Raw genomic sequence first — 17,177 nt, forward strand, 5'->3', positions numbered from 1 at the left:
TGAGTGATAAATCATTTAATTTTCCTTTTTTTAAAAAGAAGGACCTTTCGCATTTATTTTGCCTTCCTATCCATGAGTTAATGAAATAGTTAACAGAGTAATCTTTTATTTTTCTAACCACACATAGAGGGGTATGAGTTGAAATAATTTTTTTTTTCAAATTATCAGCCTTGGGTTGTTACTTTGCACAGACCACATTTTACAGCTGTATCTGTTTCAGCTTGCTCTTCCTGTACGGAAGGTATTATTATCATCCCTGGGGAGACAATGACACCCAGACTCAAGGCAAACCTCTGGATTAAACTCACATTCCATGGCAGAGCTGGTATTAAATCGCAGGTCCTGACCTCAAAGCTCAACCTCATAAAGTAACTACAGTGTTGTTTGTTGAGGGCCTGAAACACAGTTAAAAAAGCAATTTCATAGAGCCATGGATAGAAAGGTTAGTAGAAGTCCTTTTCTCCACTACTTACTGTGAGAAATCACTGGCCAACTCTCCTGAGATCTCACACTCATTCCCTCCCTACTTAAGCATCTTAGGCAAACTAAATGGTGAGGAAGACCCAAATTTTCACTATACTGCCCACTTTTGCTTTTGTAATTTATCTGATGCTCTGTGGGACAATCAAACTTTCCAGTATCATTGGTGCCCTATACTTCCACCATGTCAGGTGGATGGAATATATCCAGCTTAGAGGAGTTCTTACTGTGGTGGGTTATCCAGAGTGGTATGTGCTATGGAAGAGGTCCACATACCATTCAACTATGGCACAAAATAGTGGGAATCTTACGATTCATCCTTTACATAGATGTTCATGTCACAAAGTAAGGCTTCACTGGTGATATTCACTATGAAGAAGAAGGTAATGGAAGCCAGGTGATTCCTAGGGAGACTATTCAAAGTGATTCAACAGGAAAAATTAAATCAATAATTTAGATAGAAGATATAAAGGGCAAAATTAAGAAGAGGGGCCGGGCGGTGGTGGCGCACGCCTTTAATCTCAGCACTCGGGAGGCAGAGCCAGGCGGATCTCTGTGAGTTCGAGGCCAGCCTGGGCTACCAAGTGAGTTCCAGGAAAGGTGTAAAGCTACACAGAGAAATCCTGTCTCGAAAAACCAAAAAAAAAAAAAAAATTAAGAAGAGGGGATACTGATATACAAAACATGTAATTGATGAGGAGGTAATGGAAGAAGCAGCAGACATCAATGGAGTAGTGAAAGTCAACATGGAAAGCAACCTCTAATGTTAGGAATAATGCAATTACTCCTAGGATGTCAGATCCAGGGCAGGGAGTACAGAGTTAGTTGATGGGAAAGTGGCCAAGAATCAATTCAAGGAAGACAAACTAGGTAAAAAGAATATGAAACTCTGGGTCACAAAAGGGTTCAAATAGGGCGATGCTTGACCAAAAACAACAAAACTTTTGGTTTTATGTCTGAAATGAAAAAGAGCAATGTCATCTCTCTTTCTCATCCTTGTATACTGATATACTATAAACAATGTACTGCATAAAGTCTTAAACAATAGGAAGGACTTAGAATATCAAGAAGACCAAAAAACACTGAAGAATAGTGCCCAAACTCTATCACGGGACAATGACTTGGCTCTAGTCTATGTATTTCTTAAGAGTCCTTACGGTGTGACTGAAGTGTCTGCCAAAGATTATCAATATTGACTTGTTTACACATTCACGTGAACAAACAGTTAGTGGCTAAACTTAGAATACCTTGCTTTTGAGAAGAAACGGCCTTGGGAAGGTTTACAATATGGCGGAATGAGAGTTTGCTTTTCTGAAAGATGTGGAAGTGACTCTCACGAGCTGTGTGAGTCTTGGCAAACTTCTCACTCCCCATCCGTGTGACCTCTAACAAATCCCTCATCCTTCCTGAGGCTTACAAATGCTCATCATCAGTCGAAGAGAGGGAATGAAGCAACCCATGCAAAGCTTAGTGTGCACTATTACTGCTTTCTTCTCTAGCCCCACCCCTGTCTCCCACCTGCCACTCATTCTAAGAGATTACTATCATTAGTTAGGCCTCACAGGACTGGCACACAGTGGGGTGATCAGAGATGGTCAAGATTTGGGGCTACAAAGCCCAAAATCAGATCTTGGGGTTTGGAGAACCTACTGAGGCATAGCCAGTTTGTTAGGTTTTCTCTAGGCAGCTTCATTCAAATCTTTATCCCTTCCTTTGTTTTAATGTGGACATCACATGAAAGTTGTTCTTCATCATCCCAGAATCTGTCTCTATTTATAGTCTTTATTATATAGATAAGTCTATATAATACAGTCTTTATTATGTAGCTAACTTTATTATATAGATAACTGGGAATTTTGGAAATGTTCTTAAACAGGGTGGACACGTTAGCTAGCAGAAGAGTCATTGCTTCCTTGTGTGTCATGTTCTTCCTGCTAAAGTTAAACGTGTGGTGGAGTGGGAGAGTAGGACTGAGGCAGTTTCTCCCTTGTCTCTCTCTGGGTTGGTGCTCTTTGGTGGATGATCAAGGTCAAAATCATGACATCATAGTCCTTTCATTCCATGGCACAATTATCAAAAAGAATGGGAAGTGCAAATGAGATAATATTAGCATTAGCTTTAAATACCAATGAGCAGAGAGAAAGATCAGGGGTGACCCAGAAGATTGTCAAGATGGAAAAGTAGTTTTGAGGCCCATGGATATGTGTTGTTTACATCTTGCTCAGTGTCATATGAGTGTAGAAGCAAACAGAAGAGAAGCAACAGTGGCCAAGCACATTCTGTGGTAGATCCATGCAAGTCTGCTTATGTATGTTTTCTTCATCTGTCCCCCTAACCAGCCATTAGTTTAACAATTATTCTCTGTATGTGTCTATCTCTCTGACGTGAACCTACCACTGAAAAATTAGACAATTTTCTTATGGTCTCAGGTAGTCAATCATAAAGTGGGGACCCAAAGTAGGCCTTCAGTCATTAACATTTGTAACGTTCCTGCTGAACTATTTTGCTTATTCCAACTATATTGATAAACTGAGATGTTAGAAACAGATGTTATGTTTATAGTGGCAACAATTACAGTAATAATTACATAATATTCCATTATAGTGTATGAAACATTAAATTCCAATTTACAATTTATACAGAAGTACAAACATAGATGTAGACAAATGATCCAGTCATCGTGTATATTCATGTGTTTGGTTTATTTTTACTGCATAAGAAGCAAGTCTAGCAGGCAGGGGATAGATTACTTTTTGAAAAGGAAAAAAAAAACCCACTGCGTTTTAAGGAAATCTCAACTGTGTTTTTCTATTTAATATATGGGACCTAAGAAAAATTGAATGGAGAGAGAAGAGAGAGATTAAAAAATGTGTGAGATTGTAACAACTCACCCCTGAAAACTTTTAAAAAATAAAACATACTCCAGACATGAATGATAAAGACGTATGAAGTCCAAAGACCTCATAAAAATAAGATATTTCTGCCTTGAAAGGTACTAGAGATAAATGAGTGTGAACCTTTTGTCCTCTCTTCATATGTCAATCAAATTAAAGCATCCCTTCCTGTGGGCGGTTAGGACACTGCTTTGACTGTGTTTCTCCCATTAGATCCCCTTTCTCTTTGCTGAAATGAAACTATGTGCAAATAAGTAAGCACCAAGGAGAGAAGGAGCGGGTTTTTTTTTCTTTTCTAGAAAGCTATTTAGGTACAACTCACTGTAAAGAAAATATTTGCTATGAGTCTTGAAGGATAAGAAAAATTATAAGATTACCAGAAATGAAAATTGCATTTTATCAGCTTTCAAGATTCAACTCTAGCTTCATATCAATCAGATGATTATTATGATGGCTGTTGTTCTAGAGATATCAGCTTCTCATTGTATCCTGATCAAAGGCTATAGCCCTGGACTATGCCTGGCTGGGTTTATTTCTGTTCCAACTCTGGCATATGCAATCATCAACTTCCATATACATCTTGCTCATCTTGGAACATCATGAGGAATGAGTGTGGGGACTTATGTGGAACACATTGAGTACCATCCACCCTGTGTTAACCCTTGCTCCTTTACCTCAGAATCAACAGTGGAACTATACTAAGTAAGGAACTAAAAATTTCTGTTACAGTAGGTGTTCAAACCTGCCTATGTGATATTCTACATTTTGAATCTCATGTAAATATAAATTTCTTGATTCAGTTTATTTATTATTGTGTAGTGAAAATTCTTGTTTAATAGAAACAGGATGTGGCTTAATTAGAGTTAAACTCTATGCTATATATGATAGATTTACATAAACCAAGCCACTTAACATGAAACTATTAATAAATATGTAAAGGGTAGAGCCAATCATAGGATCTATTCCATCTAAATTTAATTTTAGTTTTGGAATCCCATTGGGGTATCTGTCATATAAACTTAATGGGATAAAATTCTCACTTCTGTTCTCTTCATTATTTTTTAGAGTATATTTTAGAGTACTAGCAAGTCACCTTCATCTGAATTGTTTTTTGCAGCATACAGAATTAGTTCACCTGCATCTATGCCTCCATCTCCCATCCATGCATCATCCACCCATCCAACCGTCCACCTGCCCACTCACCCATTCCCTTATCCATTCATCCATCATCCATCCATCTATCCATCCATCCATCCATCCATCCATCCATCCATCCATCCATCTGTCCATGCAGAAAATACTTATTAAACATGTTTTTTTTCATGTGGTATAAGTTTACAGAATAAGAATTTATGTCTTAGAAATAACTAGTCATAACTTGAAAAGCTGGAAATAGTGTAGTTATCAAGACAGACATAGCATTTGTAATGCTTGCATCATGTCATTGAATAGTAGTAAATATAGTCATACTATCAATCTACTACACCAAAGAGGGCCTAATCTCGAAGAAGTAGATTTTCCTAAGGCCATTTTCTTCCCTTTTTAATGTTAAGTTTTATTATCACCCATGTGTCTATGGACTCTCTGTATGATGTATGGAGACCACTGAGTGATTTCTATGGAGTTCTGTTTTATTGATTAGTAGATGCCATCATCAAATATTTTCACTTATAAGAGAGACCATATGAGATAAAAAGGAACTATTCTATCTGGGCTTGGTGGGCACAGCCCTGAAATCCTAGCTTCTTGAGCAGCTAAGGCAGGAGCATAGTACGGTCAAGGTTAGTCGGGGCTACATATTGAGTTTAAGGACAGCCTGGCCAACTTACTTGTCCATGTCTCAAAGTAAAAACAGGACTGGTGATATATAGCAAAGTGGAAGATTGCTTGCCTAGCATGGGCCAGACTTGAGGATCGATCCCCAGTTTTTGAGAAAAAAAAAAAAAACAACTAAAAGCTAAACTAACACTAATAACAACAGCAAAACAGACACAGAGAAACACTACTCCACTAGGAAAGAGAGCCAGGGGCAGGGAGCTCACAGGGACGTGCCGCCGTAGGTTCGTTGGGGTGCTGGATGGGGACGAGGCCGTGCTGAGCGCGTTCTCGATGTCTTGGTCTAGTTGGTCCAGTTTCATAATTAGCAGCACCATGGAGTCCAGCCGAGTCCTGTCTTGATCTTCCCTTGTTTCCTGAGGAGCAGAACATGCTGTTACTGAATTTGAAAGGCCATTTTTTTTTTTTTTTTGGAAAGAATAAAAGTTGCCTGTTCTTCACGGTAACAAAAAGGCCACTGGATAATGAGCGGTCTTCTTCTATTGGACAGGGAAGGGAAGGTCTAGTCTGGGTCATCAATGGGCCCTTCACGGAGAAGAGTCTGATCTAGGGCCAAGGGTGCATTTTACATGAATATTCAATACATGAAAAAGAGTTGAACTACAAGTTAGCTACAAGTACATATGCACGTTTCCAACTTTCTAATTAAGTATTATTGGGAGAATTTATTTATAACTGTTTTTTTTTAGAGTACAAATTTATTATTTGTGTGATTCTAATAATTGTGACTTTGTACTTAAGAATGCATGTGAGAGAATATTTGTACCACGATATTTTTTAATTTATTGAAATACTATGAAAAAAATTAAGTTAGGCAAAATTTTGGCTTGTGTGGTGGATAGTTCTCTTCATGAAACACCTGCTACTGTTTCCAGTTATGGCATTGCCAAGATTACCTTTTAAAACTCTTTTTATTCTTTCACACACTTAAAAACAGGCTCCCATGACAATGTTTGCACACATACATACGGACACACACACACATACACACACACACACACACATACACACACATACACACAAATGACTAGGGCTTTTTATCTTAACTACTCTGGGACTTAGACATACATTTGGAAAGAATTTGATGTGAAGCAGAAATTAAAGCTTCTATTGTCCTTGTAAAATTACTTAGACAAAACTGTACAGTTCCTCTGTGGCCAAATCAAGTCAGTTCGCATCACAAATCTCAACCCCTTCTGCTATGCAAAGAGACAAGGCTGGGTAGGATATTGGGTGAAGAAAAAAAAAGACCATACAAAACATAGATAACTTCTTTTAGAATGGCAGTCTATTGAAAGATGCAATGGACTCAGGTCTAGTTCTTTCGATGTAAAGCATCATTTGTGACTCAGGCTGCCTATTTCCCATATCTCTGAGATACTTGGCTCATGGCCAAACTGAAGGGGGGGGGGACAAGGTCATGATGGGACCTAGATATGTCCACAGAGGATGCCATGCTGGGGTTTTGCTTTGGCAACGATTATTACTAAATGAGGAAAGTAATGAACACAAGTCTGACTTTTTGTCTTGTTTGGGGCCCTCCCTTCCCCTCCTCTCCCCTTCCCTCTTCTCTCCTCTCCTCTCTTCTCCTCTCCTCTTCCTTTTTCCTGTTCTCCCCTCCCCTCCCTTCCCCTCTCCCCTCCTCTCCCCTCCTCTCCTCTCCTCTCCTCTCCTCTCTCTCTTATGTGTATGTGTGATGTGTGTACTTGTTAATGTGGATGTATACACACATGTATGAGGGTACATGTGCACATGGAGGTCTAAGATGGACATTGTATATCTTCCTCGGTGACTTTTCACTTTTGGTTTCTGAGACATGGTCTTTCACTCAACCTGAAGCACAGTGATTTCAGCAGACAGACTGGTCAATGAACTTTAAAGGTTCACCTGTCTCTGTATTCCAGACCTGGGGTTATAGAATCTTGCTGCCACCTGTGGCTTTTACATGTTCTGGGAATCCAAGCCCATGTTCCGAGGTTCATGTGGCTGGCACTTTACCAACTGTGCCATCTTCCAAGTCCTGGGCATTTCTTCTAGTCCTTTTATATTCCTTAGCTACTCCCAAGAACAGAGATGCCATGGGTCAATCTAATTTTATAGGTATATTCCTTAAACAGGAATCTAATTCTATAGATATATTTCTTTAAAGCTAAAACAGATTGTTTTTGATAAAGAGCATAATCTTTCAGATTTTAAATGATTGATTTATTATATTACATTTATCAAAGAATCAACTATTAGGTCATATTACTTTCTTTTCTAGTTACAGAAATATGTTGACAAGAGTGATTTAGGGAAGAAAGGGTTCATTTTAGTTTACAATCCATCATTATAGGGAATCAAGGCATCAGAAATCTGAAGCAGATAATCACGTACATCCATAGTCAAGAGCTGATTGCAGTGAATTAGTGCACGCATGTCAGCGATCAGATTACTTTCCTTACTGTTATACAGCCCAGAATCTTCTGCCTAGGGAATGCTGCTACCCATGGTGGGCATGTCTTCCCACCTCAATTAACTTAATCATGATAATCTCCCACAGATATGCCCAGAGTTCCTTCTTCCAGTTGAGTTTTGTCAAATTAATGGTTCATATTAACCATCACTTGAGATAATATTAGATAATTTATTTGGGCATTTTTCTTTATTATTGAGAATTTTATACGCAATAAAATATAATAATATCTGAACCTCATTCCTCCCCCAAAGTCTCCCCATACTATACACAACACTTCCCATTACCAATTTCTTATCTTTCTGTTTGTTTGGGTTTTTTGTTTGTTTATTCTGAGACAAGGTCTCATTATGTAGCCCTGGCTGGTCTGGAACTCAAAAACCCACCTGCACCTGTCTCCCTAGGGAAGTGCTAGGATTAAAGGTATGTGCCACCATGCTCTTTTTATTTATTTTAACTTTTTTGATAACACACTCAGTCAAGGTAGTACTACCCATATATACATGGGTGTAGGGCCAACCAAAGTTAGATAAGCTATTTTTGAAAACAAATTTTCCTTGGTTGAAAAAGAAATATATCTAAATAATATAAATAAATAAATAATTAAAAATATGTATTTTATTTATATATAAAACAAAAATGGCTACTTCTTTTTCTATAAGAGCAGATTAACTTTGAAATTAAATTGAGTTTTTTAGACATGCTAATTTATTCTGAAAACTATGAAGCTCTTATGATTTGATTGCTCATTGCTCCTTTCTTGAGGAAAATTTAATGACTGACAGAATATCTTGAACTTTTTATTGGGCTTAAAAGTATCCATATTTGCAAGAATGAAACCTTAACATTTATATTTTTATACAATAATGATACATAACTTTGTTACATACAAAGCAGTTCTTTTCATAGTGAAATCCTGTTTATAAGCTGAAGTAACGGTCTGGAAATATTACAGATCATTGCAACAAATTTGCTTAAAAGTACTCCAAAAAAAAGGGAAAAAAATCTTACTATAGACATCGAGTCCCTTCATTACTGTGCAGATGTATTTCTTATATGATTTCCTTCTATTTTGAGCCAAAGAAACATTTGAGAAGGTGATTTGTGCATCTCTGTGCCCACATGTGGCTTTCTTTTACTCTCATTCATATCTCAGTCATAATATTCTCAAGGACAAAGATTCAATTTTCCTACCTAGCAGAAATGGAATCAAATTATACACCACAGAAACAACACATTTTCAGGAAAAGTGGTGAGATCAATACAGCCAAGAAATAATAACACAGAAACCTTGGAAAATAGAAGCGCATATTTTTCCAGCTACTAAGTTAAAGTTGGATCCAGCAGTACATCCGCAGCTACCCTGGACCCATCAGCGATGGCCTCAGAAACAATTTGTCTTTGAATTAACTGGACACTGAGATTATACTCTAAAAATATGTTTTGTATATTTTATGTTCATTGGCTGAGCATCAAATTATTTCAGTGATGTGCCAGAAGGATAAAAACCAAACAGCCTTGCCCTATGATATTCTCTTAGACAATTAATCCTATTTCTTTTCTCTCTCCTCCATGGGTACCTCCTCGCTCACCATCCGCTACTGTCACTCTGAAATGTCAAGAGTTTTCATGCCACACATCCATAAAACCTCCCCAAAATAGAGTGACTAAAAATCTGATGCTTTGCATAAATATCCTAGTGCTTATTTTTAAAGCTCAAGTTTTATCATCTCGTGAAGTTCTACTTTTTCATATATCCAGGGCCAAACTCCAGTAAATAGTTTATGGCTGAAAATACAATAGTGTATTTGCAGACTCTGGACTTTTTCACTTCTTTAATGGAGATTTAATTTCATTCCTTTACTATTGTCCACAAAGAAGAATTTTATTACATTAAATTATTTACTCATGAGTCCAAGATTTCTATAACTTCACTCCCTCCATTCAAGGCCAATGTGATAAATTTGCCTCCACTCATCTATCTTTCCTTTTTTATTATCATTACAGCTGTTTTAAGTCAGGTATCATTAAAAGGACTGAAAATCCATCAGTGAAGAAGATAAGACTCCTGTTGTCCTGAATGTTATAATCGGCCCTTGGGAAATAGTCAATGAAAATGAATAGATTCATGAACAGTTTCAAATAGAAACTCATGTAGAAAATTAAAAATAGGATAATGAGATAAATAACTACAGTGTTCCTGTCCACATACATATGTCCATAATATATTTATGTATAATTAGCATATAACATATTAACTAACATACAACATATCAATTAATATAACATTAATGTGCAATAGATATAATTAATATATACTGTGTTAATACAATATATTATAGTCAGAAAAAAGCTTTTGGTGGAAATTGAGAGTCAGACAAGAATGGGGAGAAGAGAAGATGATGGGGTGAAGACACAGACAGACGATGGAGGAAGGAGGGAGGTGGAGGGGGAGAGTGGGGAGAGGGGAGGCAGTGGAGAGTCAGGAAGATGATGTTCCACGTGGAAGGAGGACTGATACAGTGATAATGAGACTGCACCAAAATCAGTCAAATAACAAGACCAGGGTGGAAGGATGAGGGGGGGAAGGGATGGGAAGAGAGAGCACCACGTAAATCAGACTCTGTTCGCAAGGTCACTGTCAATCGGGGGAACTTACTCTTTGTGCAGGGAAAGTCATTAGGAGGACACAGGGAGTGATGTGCTGTGTTCTATAAACTCTTTAATTTCTTTTTAAATATTGTCAGAGAAAGATAAATTTGGAGCCTCAGGCACACTTGATACCCAGCAATGTCACACGTTCAATGAGTGCCGTATTCTAAGGCCTCTCTCTCCTGGTTCTAACCTTTGTATACTGAGGTCTGAACCACACACACAGTATATTGATTATGAAGAGAGAACAGGTTGTTTGTAAGAAAACCAGACATATTTTGACTTTCAGTGCGGGGGAAAAAAAATAAGATTAACAACTAACAAGGAGGGCCTCATGAGATTAAAAACTCAAGAAACAAGCACAGCGGTGGTGGTGCACGCCTTTAATCCCAGCACTCGAGAGGCAGAGCCAGGTGGATCTCTGTGAGTTCGAGGCCAGCCTGAGCTACCAAGTGAGTTCCAGGAAAGGCGCAAAGCTACACAGAGAAAACCTGTCTTGAAAAACCAAAAAAAAAAAAAAAAAAAAAAAAAAAACCCTCAAGAAACAGCCATATGGAGAGACAGTCTACAGAATGGTGGATAATCTTTGCCGTGTGTGTATGTGTGTGTGTGTGTGTGTGTGTGTGTGTGTATGTGTGTGTATTATATATAATTATAGAATAGACAAAGAAGCTAAAAACTAAACAACAAGAAAACAAATATTCCAATCAAAAAGTGGGCTATGGAACTAAACACATAAGCATTCTCAAAAGAAGAAACCTAAATGACTAGTAAACATTTTAAGAAAGGGTTCAGCATTTTCGGCTATTACAGACATACAAATTAAAACTCCTTGAGAGTCTATCTCATGCTAATCGGCGTGGCTGTCATCAAGAAAACAAATGACAGCAAAGGTGAGAATGTGGAGGAAAGGATCCCTTGTTCACTGTAAGTGGGGCTGTGAATTGATTCTGCCACTGTAAATCAGGGTGGAGATGTCTCAAAAAGCTTAAACTAGAGCACTCATATGATCCAGTTACATCATTCTTCGTCCGACACCCTAAGGACTCTATACCCTACAACAGAGATATCACATACTATATATAATTGCTGCTCTAATTACAATACTTAGGAAATAGAATCTACCCAGATGTCCATTAACAAGTGAATGGATAATTAAAATATGGAACACATACACAGTGAAATTTTACTCAACCATAAAGAAAAGTGAAATTATATGGGTGGAACTAAAAAACATACTGAGGTCACCCATATGCAAAATGACAAATACTGTATATTCTCTCTTATAAGTACATCCTTGTTTCTAATTATTGTATGTGTATTTACTAGAGATTGAGTATAGGTAGAGGCTGGAAAACAGAAATGGATCCAACGAGAGGCAGTAGAAGCTTTGGGGGACAGTGGAGGGTAGCAAAACATGTAAAAGTGGAAGCAGGAATACTAAGAGTAGAGAGAGAGAAAGAAGATGGGGACAAAGAAGGAGAGAGGAGGGTGGGTCCCAAACAAAAATAAGTAGTTAAGAAAATGCCACTAAGAAACCTGTAACTTTGTAACTAATTAAAAATGAGGCCACTGTAGTTAATGTTCTTTAGGCAGGGGTGGGCACACAGTATATGTTGTTAAAACTTGGGCAACTGGCTCTTGGGATAAAAACAGAATGCCCATTTGCTGTATTTGTTTTTCTGTAGTGTAACATTCCCTGGACTGATTCCATACTATCATCTAGACATGACCAGAGGCAGAGCTGGAGGAGAAGGCCGGAAACCTACTCTTATGAGCTTATGTATTCATTAGACCTGCAGGAACAGGGGCTGGGAACCAGCAGGAGGAAGATGGTTTTGAATAAAAACATTGATTGTTAAACCAGTGGGAATTATGGTTTAGGTAACCTAAGAGAGTTGAAATAATGCCTTTAATTTATTTTGTGCACCCATTTTCCATAGCAATTGCTCCTGTTGCCAGGTAAAGTACAGTGAAGTGCTGTGGGATGTCCTGTATGTTGTGAATAAATAAAACGCTGATTGGCTAGTAGCCAGGAAGGAAGTATAGGATAGGTGGGATAAACAGAGAGAATTCTGGGAACAGGAAGACTGAGTCAGGAAACACCAGCCAGCTGTCCAGGGAGCAACATGTAAAGGTAGCAGGTAAAGCCACGGAACACGTGGCGACATATAGATTAACAGAAATGGGCTGAGTATAAGAGTAAGAGCTAGACAATAGTAGGCCTGAGCTAATGGCCGAGCAGTTTAAATAATATAAGTGTCTGTATGTTTATTTTATAAGTGGGCTATGGGACTGCCAGGGCTTGGTGGGACCCGGAGAGAAGGAGAGAAAAACTCTAGCTGCAGCGAAATACTGTTGACTTCAAATCAGTGTTTTTATTAATTATTCTCCTCCCTCATGTCCTTGCTTTATCTGTTATTTGTGAAGTTCCTTATGCTTCATTATAATAGCTTTATGTTTATATTTTTATTAAGTCAAAGTGTATCACTGGGAGGTGGAAGCACAGAACCTTTGACCTCATCTTGTCTGAGTTTGTACCCAGTAATCATTCAGTGTGAGTTTGCATGGTTACATCCTGAGCTACTTACTTGGTTTGCTAAGATGCAACCTATTTCACACTCACACAGCTCAAATTTTTGGGATATTGTAGAGATGATCCCCATTCCTCTTTAATGTCCTTCCTCTAGAGTAGTGGTTCTCAGCCTTCCTAATGCCGTGATCCTTACAGTTCCTCATGTTGTGTTGACCCCCTACCATAATACTATTTTCATTGCTACTTCATAACCATAAGCTTGCTAGTTATGAATTGCAATATAAATTTTTTTTTGGACATAGAGGGTTGCTAAGGGATTTGAGACCCAAAGGTTGAGAACCTTTGCTATTAGGCTGAGGTAGAATAAGTACTATCTATTCTATGAAGTCTCTCAAATATTTGGAGAACTCTGCTGTTTCCATATTATAGCTCTTCTAGGTAGAATATCCCCAGTTTTCTTCTTAGAGTCGGGGGAGTGTTGTAAATCAAGCCCAGGGTGAAGTACATGCCAAGACATACTTTACCACTGAGCTGTACCCTTATTCTTCACTTCTATAAGTCATTTCTCATAGGATGTATTTTTAAATTATCTCTTATCTCACTATTTCTTTTATTCTTCTATGGATATGAATAATTCTGTCAATGGTCCAGTTCACAATTGGTGCCCAGAATGAAATATATTTCCATATATGTTCTATGACCATGGGGCTAGGCAAGGGCATCTCCATGCTCATATACACTCAAAAGGTGTAGAATCTGGTGCCTGTTCAGAACATACATATAGAGGGAGAGCCACAGTCTTTTTTTCCCATGAGGACAAAGTACTTATCTGACTGCATTGAACTTGAGTTGTGAGTATGGTATATGTTCCCTTTCCCCAGCCTGCACCCAGGTAGGACAGAAACAGAAACATCCTGTTGTCTTGAGACCTTAACCAGTTGTGGGCAAAGTGTGGGAAATGTATGCTGTTGCTATAGATGTTTTAGTTATATCTGCCTCAGACACAGGTCAGTAGAGACCAGACAGATTGAATCAGGACAGAACTTCTATTCAATATAAATTTTTGTCCATGATGAAAACTCAACGATGTTCTTTATTTACGGTAGAAGAGATACTTGGTCTGTGGGTAGCCAGAGTACTTTGATTGTGATGGTGTCTGGGAGGATACAAGTTTCCCAGGAGATCCTGAACTGGTTAGTTTTGACTGATACAGATCTCCCTGATGTTGTTTTCCTTCTACCCAGGGAAGACAACCCCACTGTTTCCTTCTCCAAATGCTCTTAATTAAACACCAGAACTGAAAGCGTTCACACATGGTGGTAGGCAGGAGGTACCCATTGCCAGACATCATACAGACTGAAGACAATATAAAGTCCAGAGAAAAATGTCTCCTCCAGCCCACATTGACTCTGTTCTAATGCCAAGCATGTGGAAGAGAACAAAAAAAAAAAAAAATTCAAGAAAACAGCGGACGCTTCCAAATCATGGTCGTTTGGCAGAGCAGATCCAACACTGACTGAATGCTTAGCTTGTCAGGGAGCCCCAGCCTCCTGTAGATAGCCATAATCAATGCAAGGCTGGGCCAGGAATAGAACCACGACTTCCTGATTCCGAATTCAAGGCGCTGGCCCAGACACTGTCTTCAGTTCCACATGCCTCTTCCTGACTCCTCTGGGCCAGTGATACTCCTTGCTCACCCATAAAAGAAAGAGACCTTTCAGCAATAGTCTTGGCTCCATGTCGTCCTCAACTATTTGATCTGCAGCCAGCTGGAGTAGTATGGAATCTCATATTAGTGTTATACATTTCATTTGATAATAAATTCCTCTTTCTAGACTTTCCTTTCTTAAAATAATATCCTGTTTAAAGAACTAGAAAGTCATTTAATCCTGTTTTTTTTTTTTCCCTTTTGGGAGCAGTGAAGATTTTCATATAAAATGACAGTTAGAAGTTGAAGATAATGTAATTCCTCTCTGTCAGCATTTCCAGACCAGTTAAGAATGACAGCTTTAATTTTCATTCTGGTTTTCAATAGGAAATGTTGGTCGACTGCGAGGAAGTAAAATGAAATCTGTCCTACTTGCCAGGCATACTCTATTCAATCTCCAGCTCTTTGTGTAATGTCTTTAATAATGTATGTGCTAATATTAAGATAACAGGGTTTAGAAGACAGACAAGTTTGTCATTTAAAGTTGCCATAAGGAAACTAGTGTGTTAGTATAGCCTATAGCCTGGAATCCAAGCACTTAGGAGGCCATGGCAGATAGGTTGACAGTTTGGGGTCATCCCGGGCTATACAGCAAGTTCAACTCCAACTAGAGTTACACGGTGAGAATCTGTCATGAACCACCCAATACAACTAACCAGCCAATCAGCCAGCCAGCCAACCAATCAACCAACCAGCCACCAATCAACTAACCAACCAATCAACCAATCAACTAACCAAACAATCAACTCAAGCAAAGAAGCAAAGAAACCCTATATTAACTTACAAGCGATTATTAGCCAATGACCATAGCTTTATATGAATCATTATGTTCTTTTTTTTTTTTTTTTTCCCAAAGCTGAGGACCGAACCCAGGGCCTTGCGCTTGCTAGGCAAGTGCTCTACCACTGAGCTAAATCCCCAACCCCATTATGCTCATGCTTTATTAATTAGCTTCTCTTTGTAAGCCATAGTGAAAGAAACTGGTGTATCCTTAGCTTGAATTTGGAATTCCATATATGGGATAATAATGTACAGGTACAGAAATCATTTGCTAATGTTGACAATTACTGTTCTGGAGTGTGAATCAGAGTTTTTTAGTGCAGGGCTCCCAGCAGCAACAGTGACATTATCTGAGAACTTATTAGAAAGGCAGGCATTCTGTCTCCAACCATTCAGCGCACATAGAACTTGCTGCTGCTGCTGCTGCTGCTGCTGCTGCTGCACACTAGTGTTAAAGAGCCCTGAAGAATCTCAATGTTCATAGACTGGAAGAAAGAATGGGAGGAAGGGTATCACAGAAGAATTGGAAAAAAGTCTGTATCCTCTGATTGCTATCTGATTATCCATCAATACTTTTAGGCCCGTGAGATACTTCAATTCTACAAGTGACTCAATAAGTTAAATTTATATATATTTGGATACCTAGAATAAATACACCTTTATTAAAAGCAGCACACTGACGCACATATGGGTGGAATCATTTTATTGTTATTACAATAAAGCAGATGAAACCACCTGGATATTGAGTGGTTCTTCCTTCTCTTTCCTGACTTTATGCCTTCTTCCTGAACTTTACCTGTACAGTTGCGAAAACTTCTACCTGCTAACAGGGTTCAGACAAGCAAGCTACTCTGTTTTTCACAAGATCTACACTTGTATTCACTACATATGCTGGTGAACTCTGTCACAGATTACACAGAAAGAACTTCCGGCAAAAATGAGGACAGTTGGAATTAGATTCCAACCCAGAGGAATTCCATAATAAGAAATCTATGAATCCTTATAATAATATATTAAAGGAAAAAAACAAATAAACAAATGCCAGACTGGGTATTTGTAACATTCCAAATCTGCTTTAAACCACCTGCTAGTGATTAAAAACAGGGTAAAATTAAAAGCTGCCTTCACTAACAAAGACTTAGAAGGCAGAGTTCTTAACTTGATTAAGATACAGCCACCTAGGGAGTCATTGAGGCTAATGCTGGAACAATGAAATATTTCTGAAAACATTGAACAAAGTAAGAACGTTTGCTATCGCACATGCTCGATGGCATTGTGATGGAGGTCCTGGCTATTGCAACAGTACAACAACAAAACAAGATGTTTATGGTGCAAAGGAAGAGGGGTTATGTCCCCCAAACCCTGAAGAGGAAATAGTCTTACAACCTGATAATCTACTGCCACCAATCACAGAATTCAGCTCATAATGATAAACCTAAGTACATGCTTGCCTTCCGTTGGGAGCCATTTAAAATTGGAATTTAAAAAAAAGAATAAAATCATTGTAGCAACAAAGCTATAGAAAGCAACTGAATTAGAAGTGAAACCCCAAAAGTTACTGGAAACCAAAAATCATGAGAAAGGTCACTGAAGACTGGAAGAGAAGACTGAGCAAATGGAAAGAGGTATAAGTTCTCTATAGGGGAAATTTGCAGCATACGTTTCCACTTGTTTATTATTGTTTCATGTGTTACCCCAGTGCAATATCAGCCCTGCAAAGGTGGTATTAGGTCCCAGCCTCCCTTATAGAATCCCAGAATTACAGATCAGTAGTCTGCACAAACCATCATACATTAATGTTTGTTGAATGAATGGATAAAGTATTAATTTTCTTTG

At 38.4% G+C, this 17,177-nt stretch overlaps 1 protein-coding gene across 1 annotated transcript in view; it reads right to left on the reverse strand.

Moving 5' to 3' along the window:
- The window catches only part of Dlc1 (DLC1 Rho GTPase activating protein), a 380,425-nt gene that overhangs the window by 275,692 nt on the left and 87,556 nt on the right, over positions 1–17,177 (reverse strand). Inside the window, exon 3 of the mRNA XM_059244374.1 lies at positions 5,417–5,566. Coding sequence (XP_059100357.1) covers positions 5,417–5,566 — 150 coding nt within the window. The remainder of the gene's footprint in view (positions 1–5,416; positions 5,567–17,177) is intronic.

The sequence above is a fragment of the Peromyscus eremicus genome, chromosome 17, assembly GCF_949786415.1.
Source record: "Peromyscus eremicus chromosome 17, PerEre_H2_v1, whole genome shotgun sequence".
NCBI lineage: Eukaryota > Metazoa > Chordata > Mammalia > Rodentia > Cricetidae > Peromyscus > Peromyscus eremicus.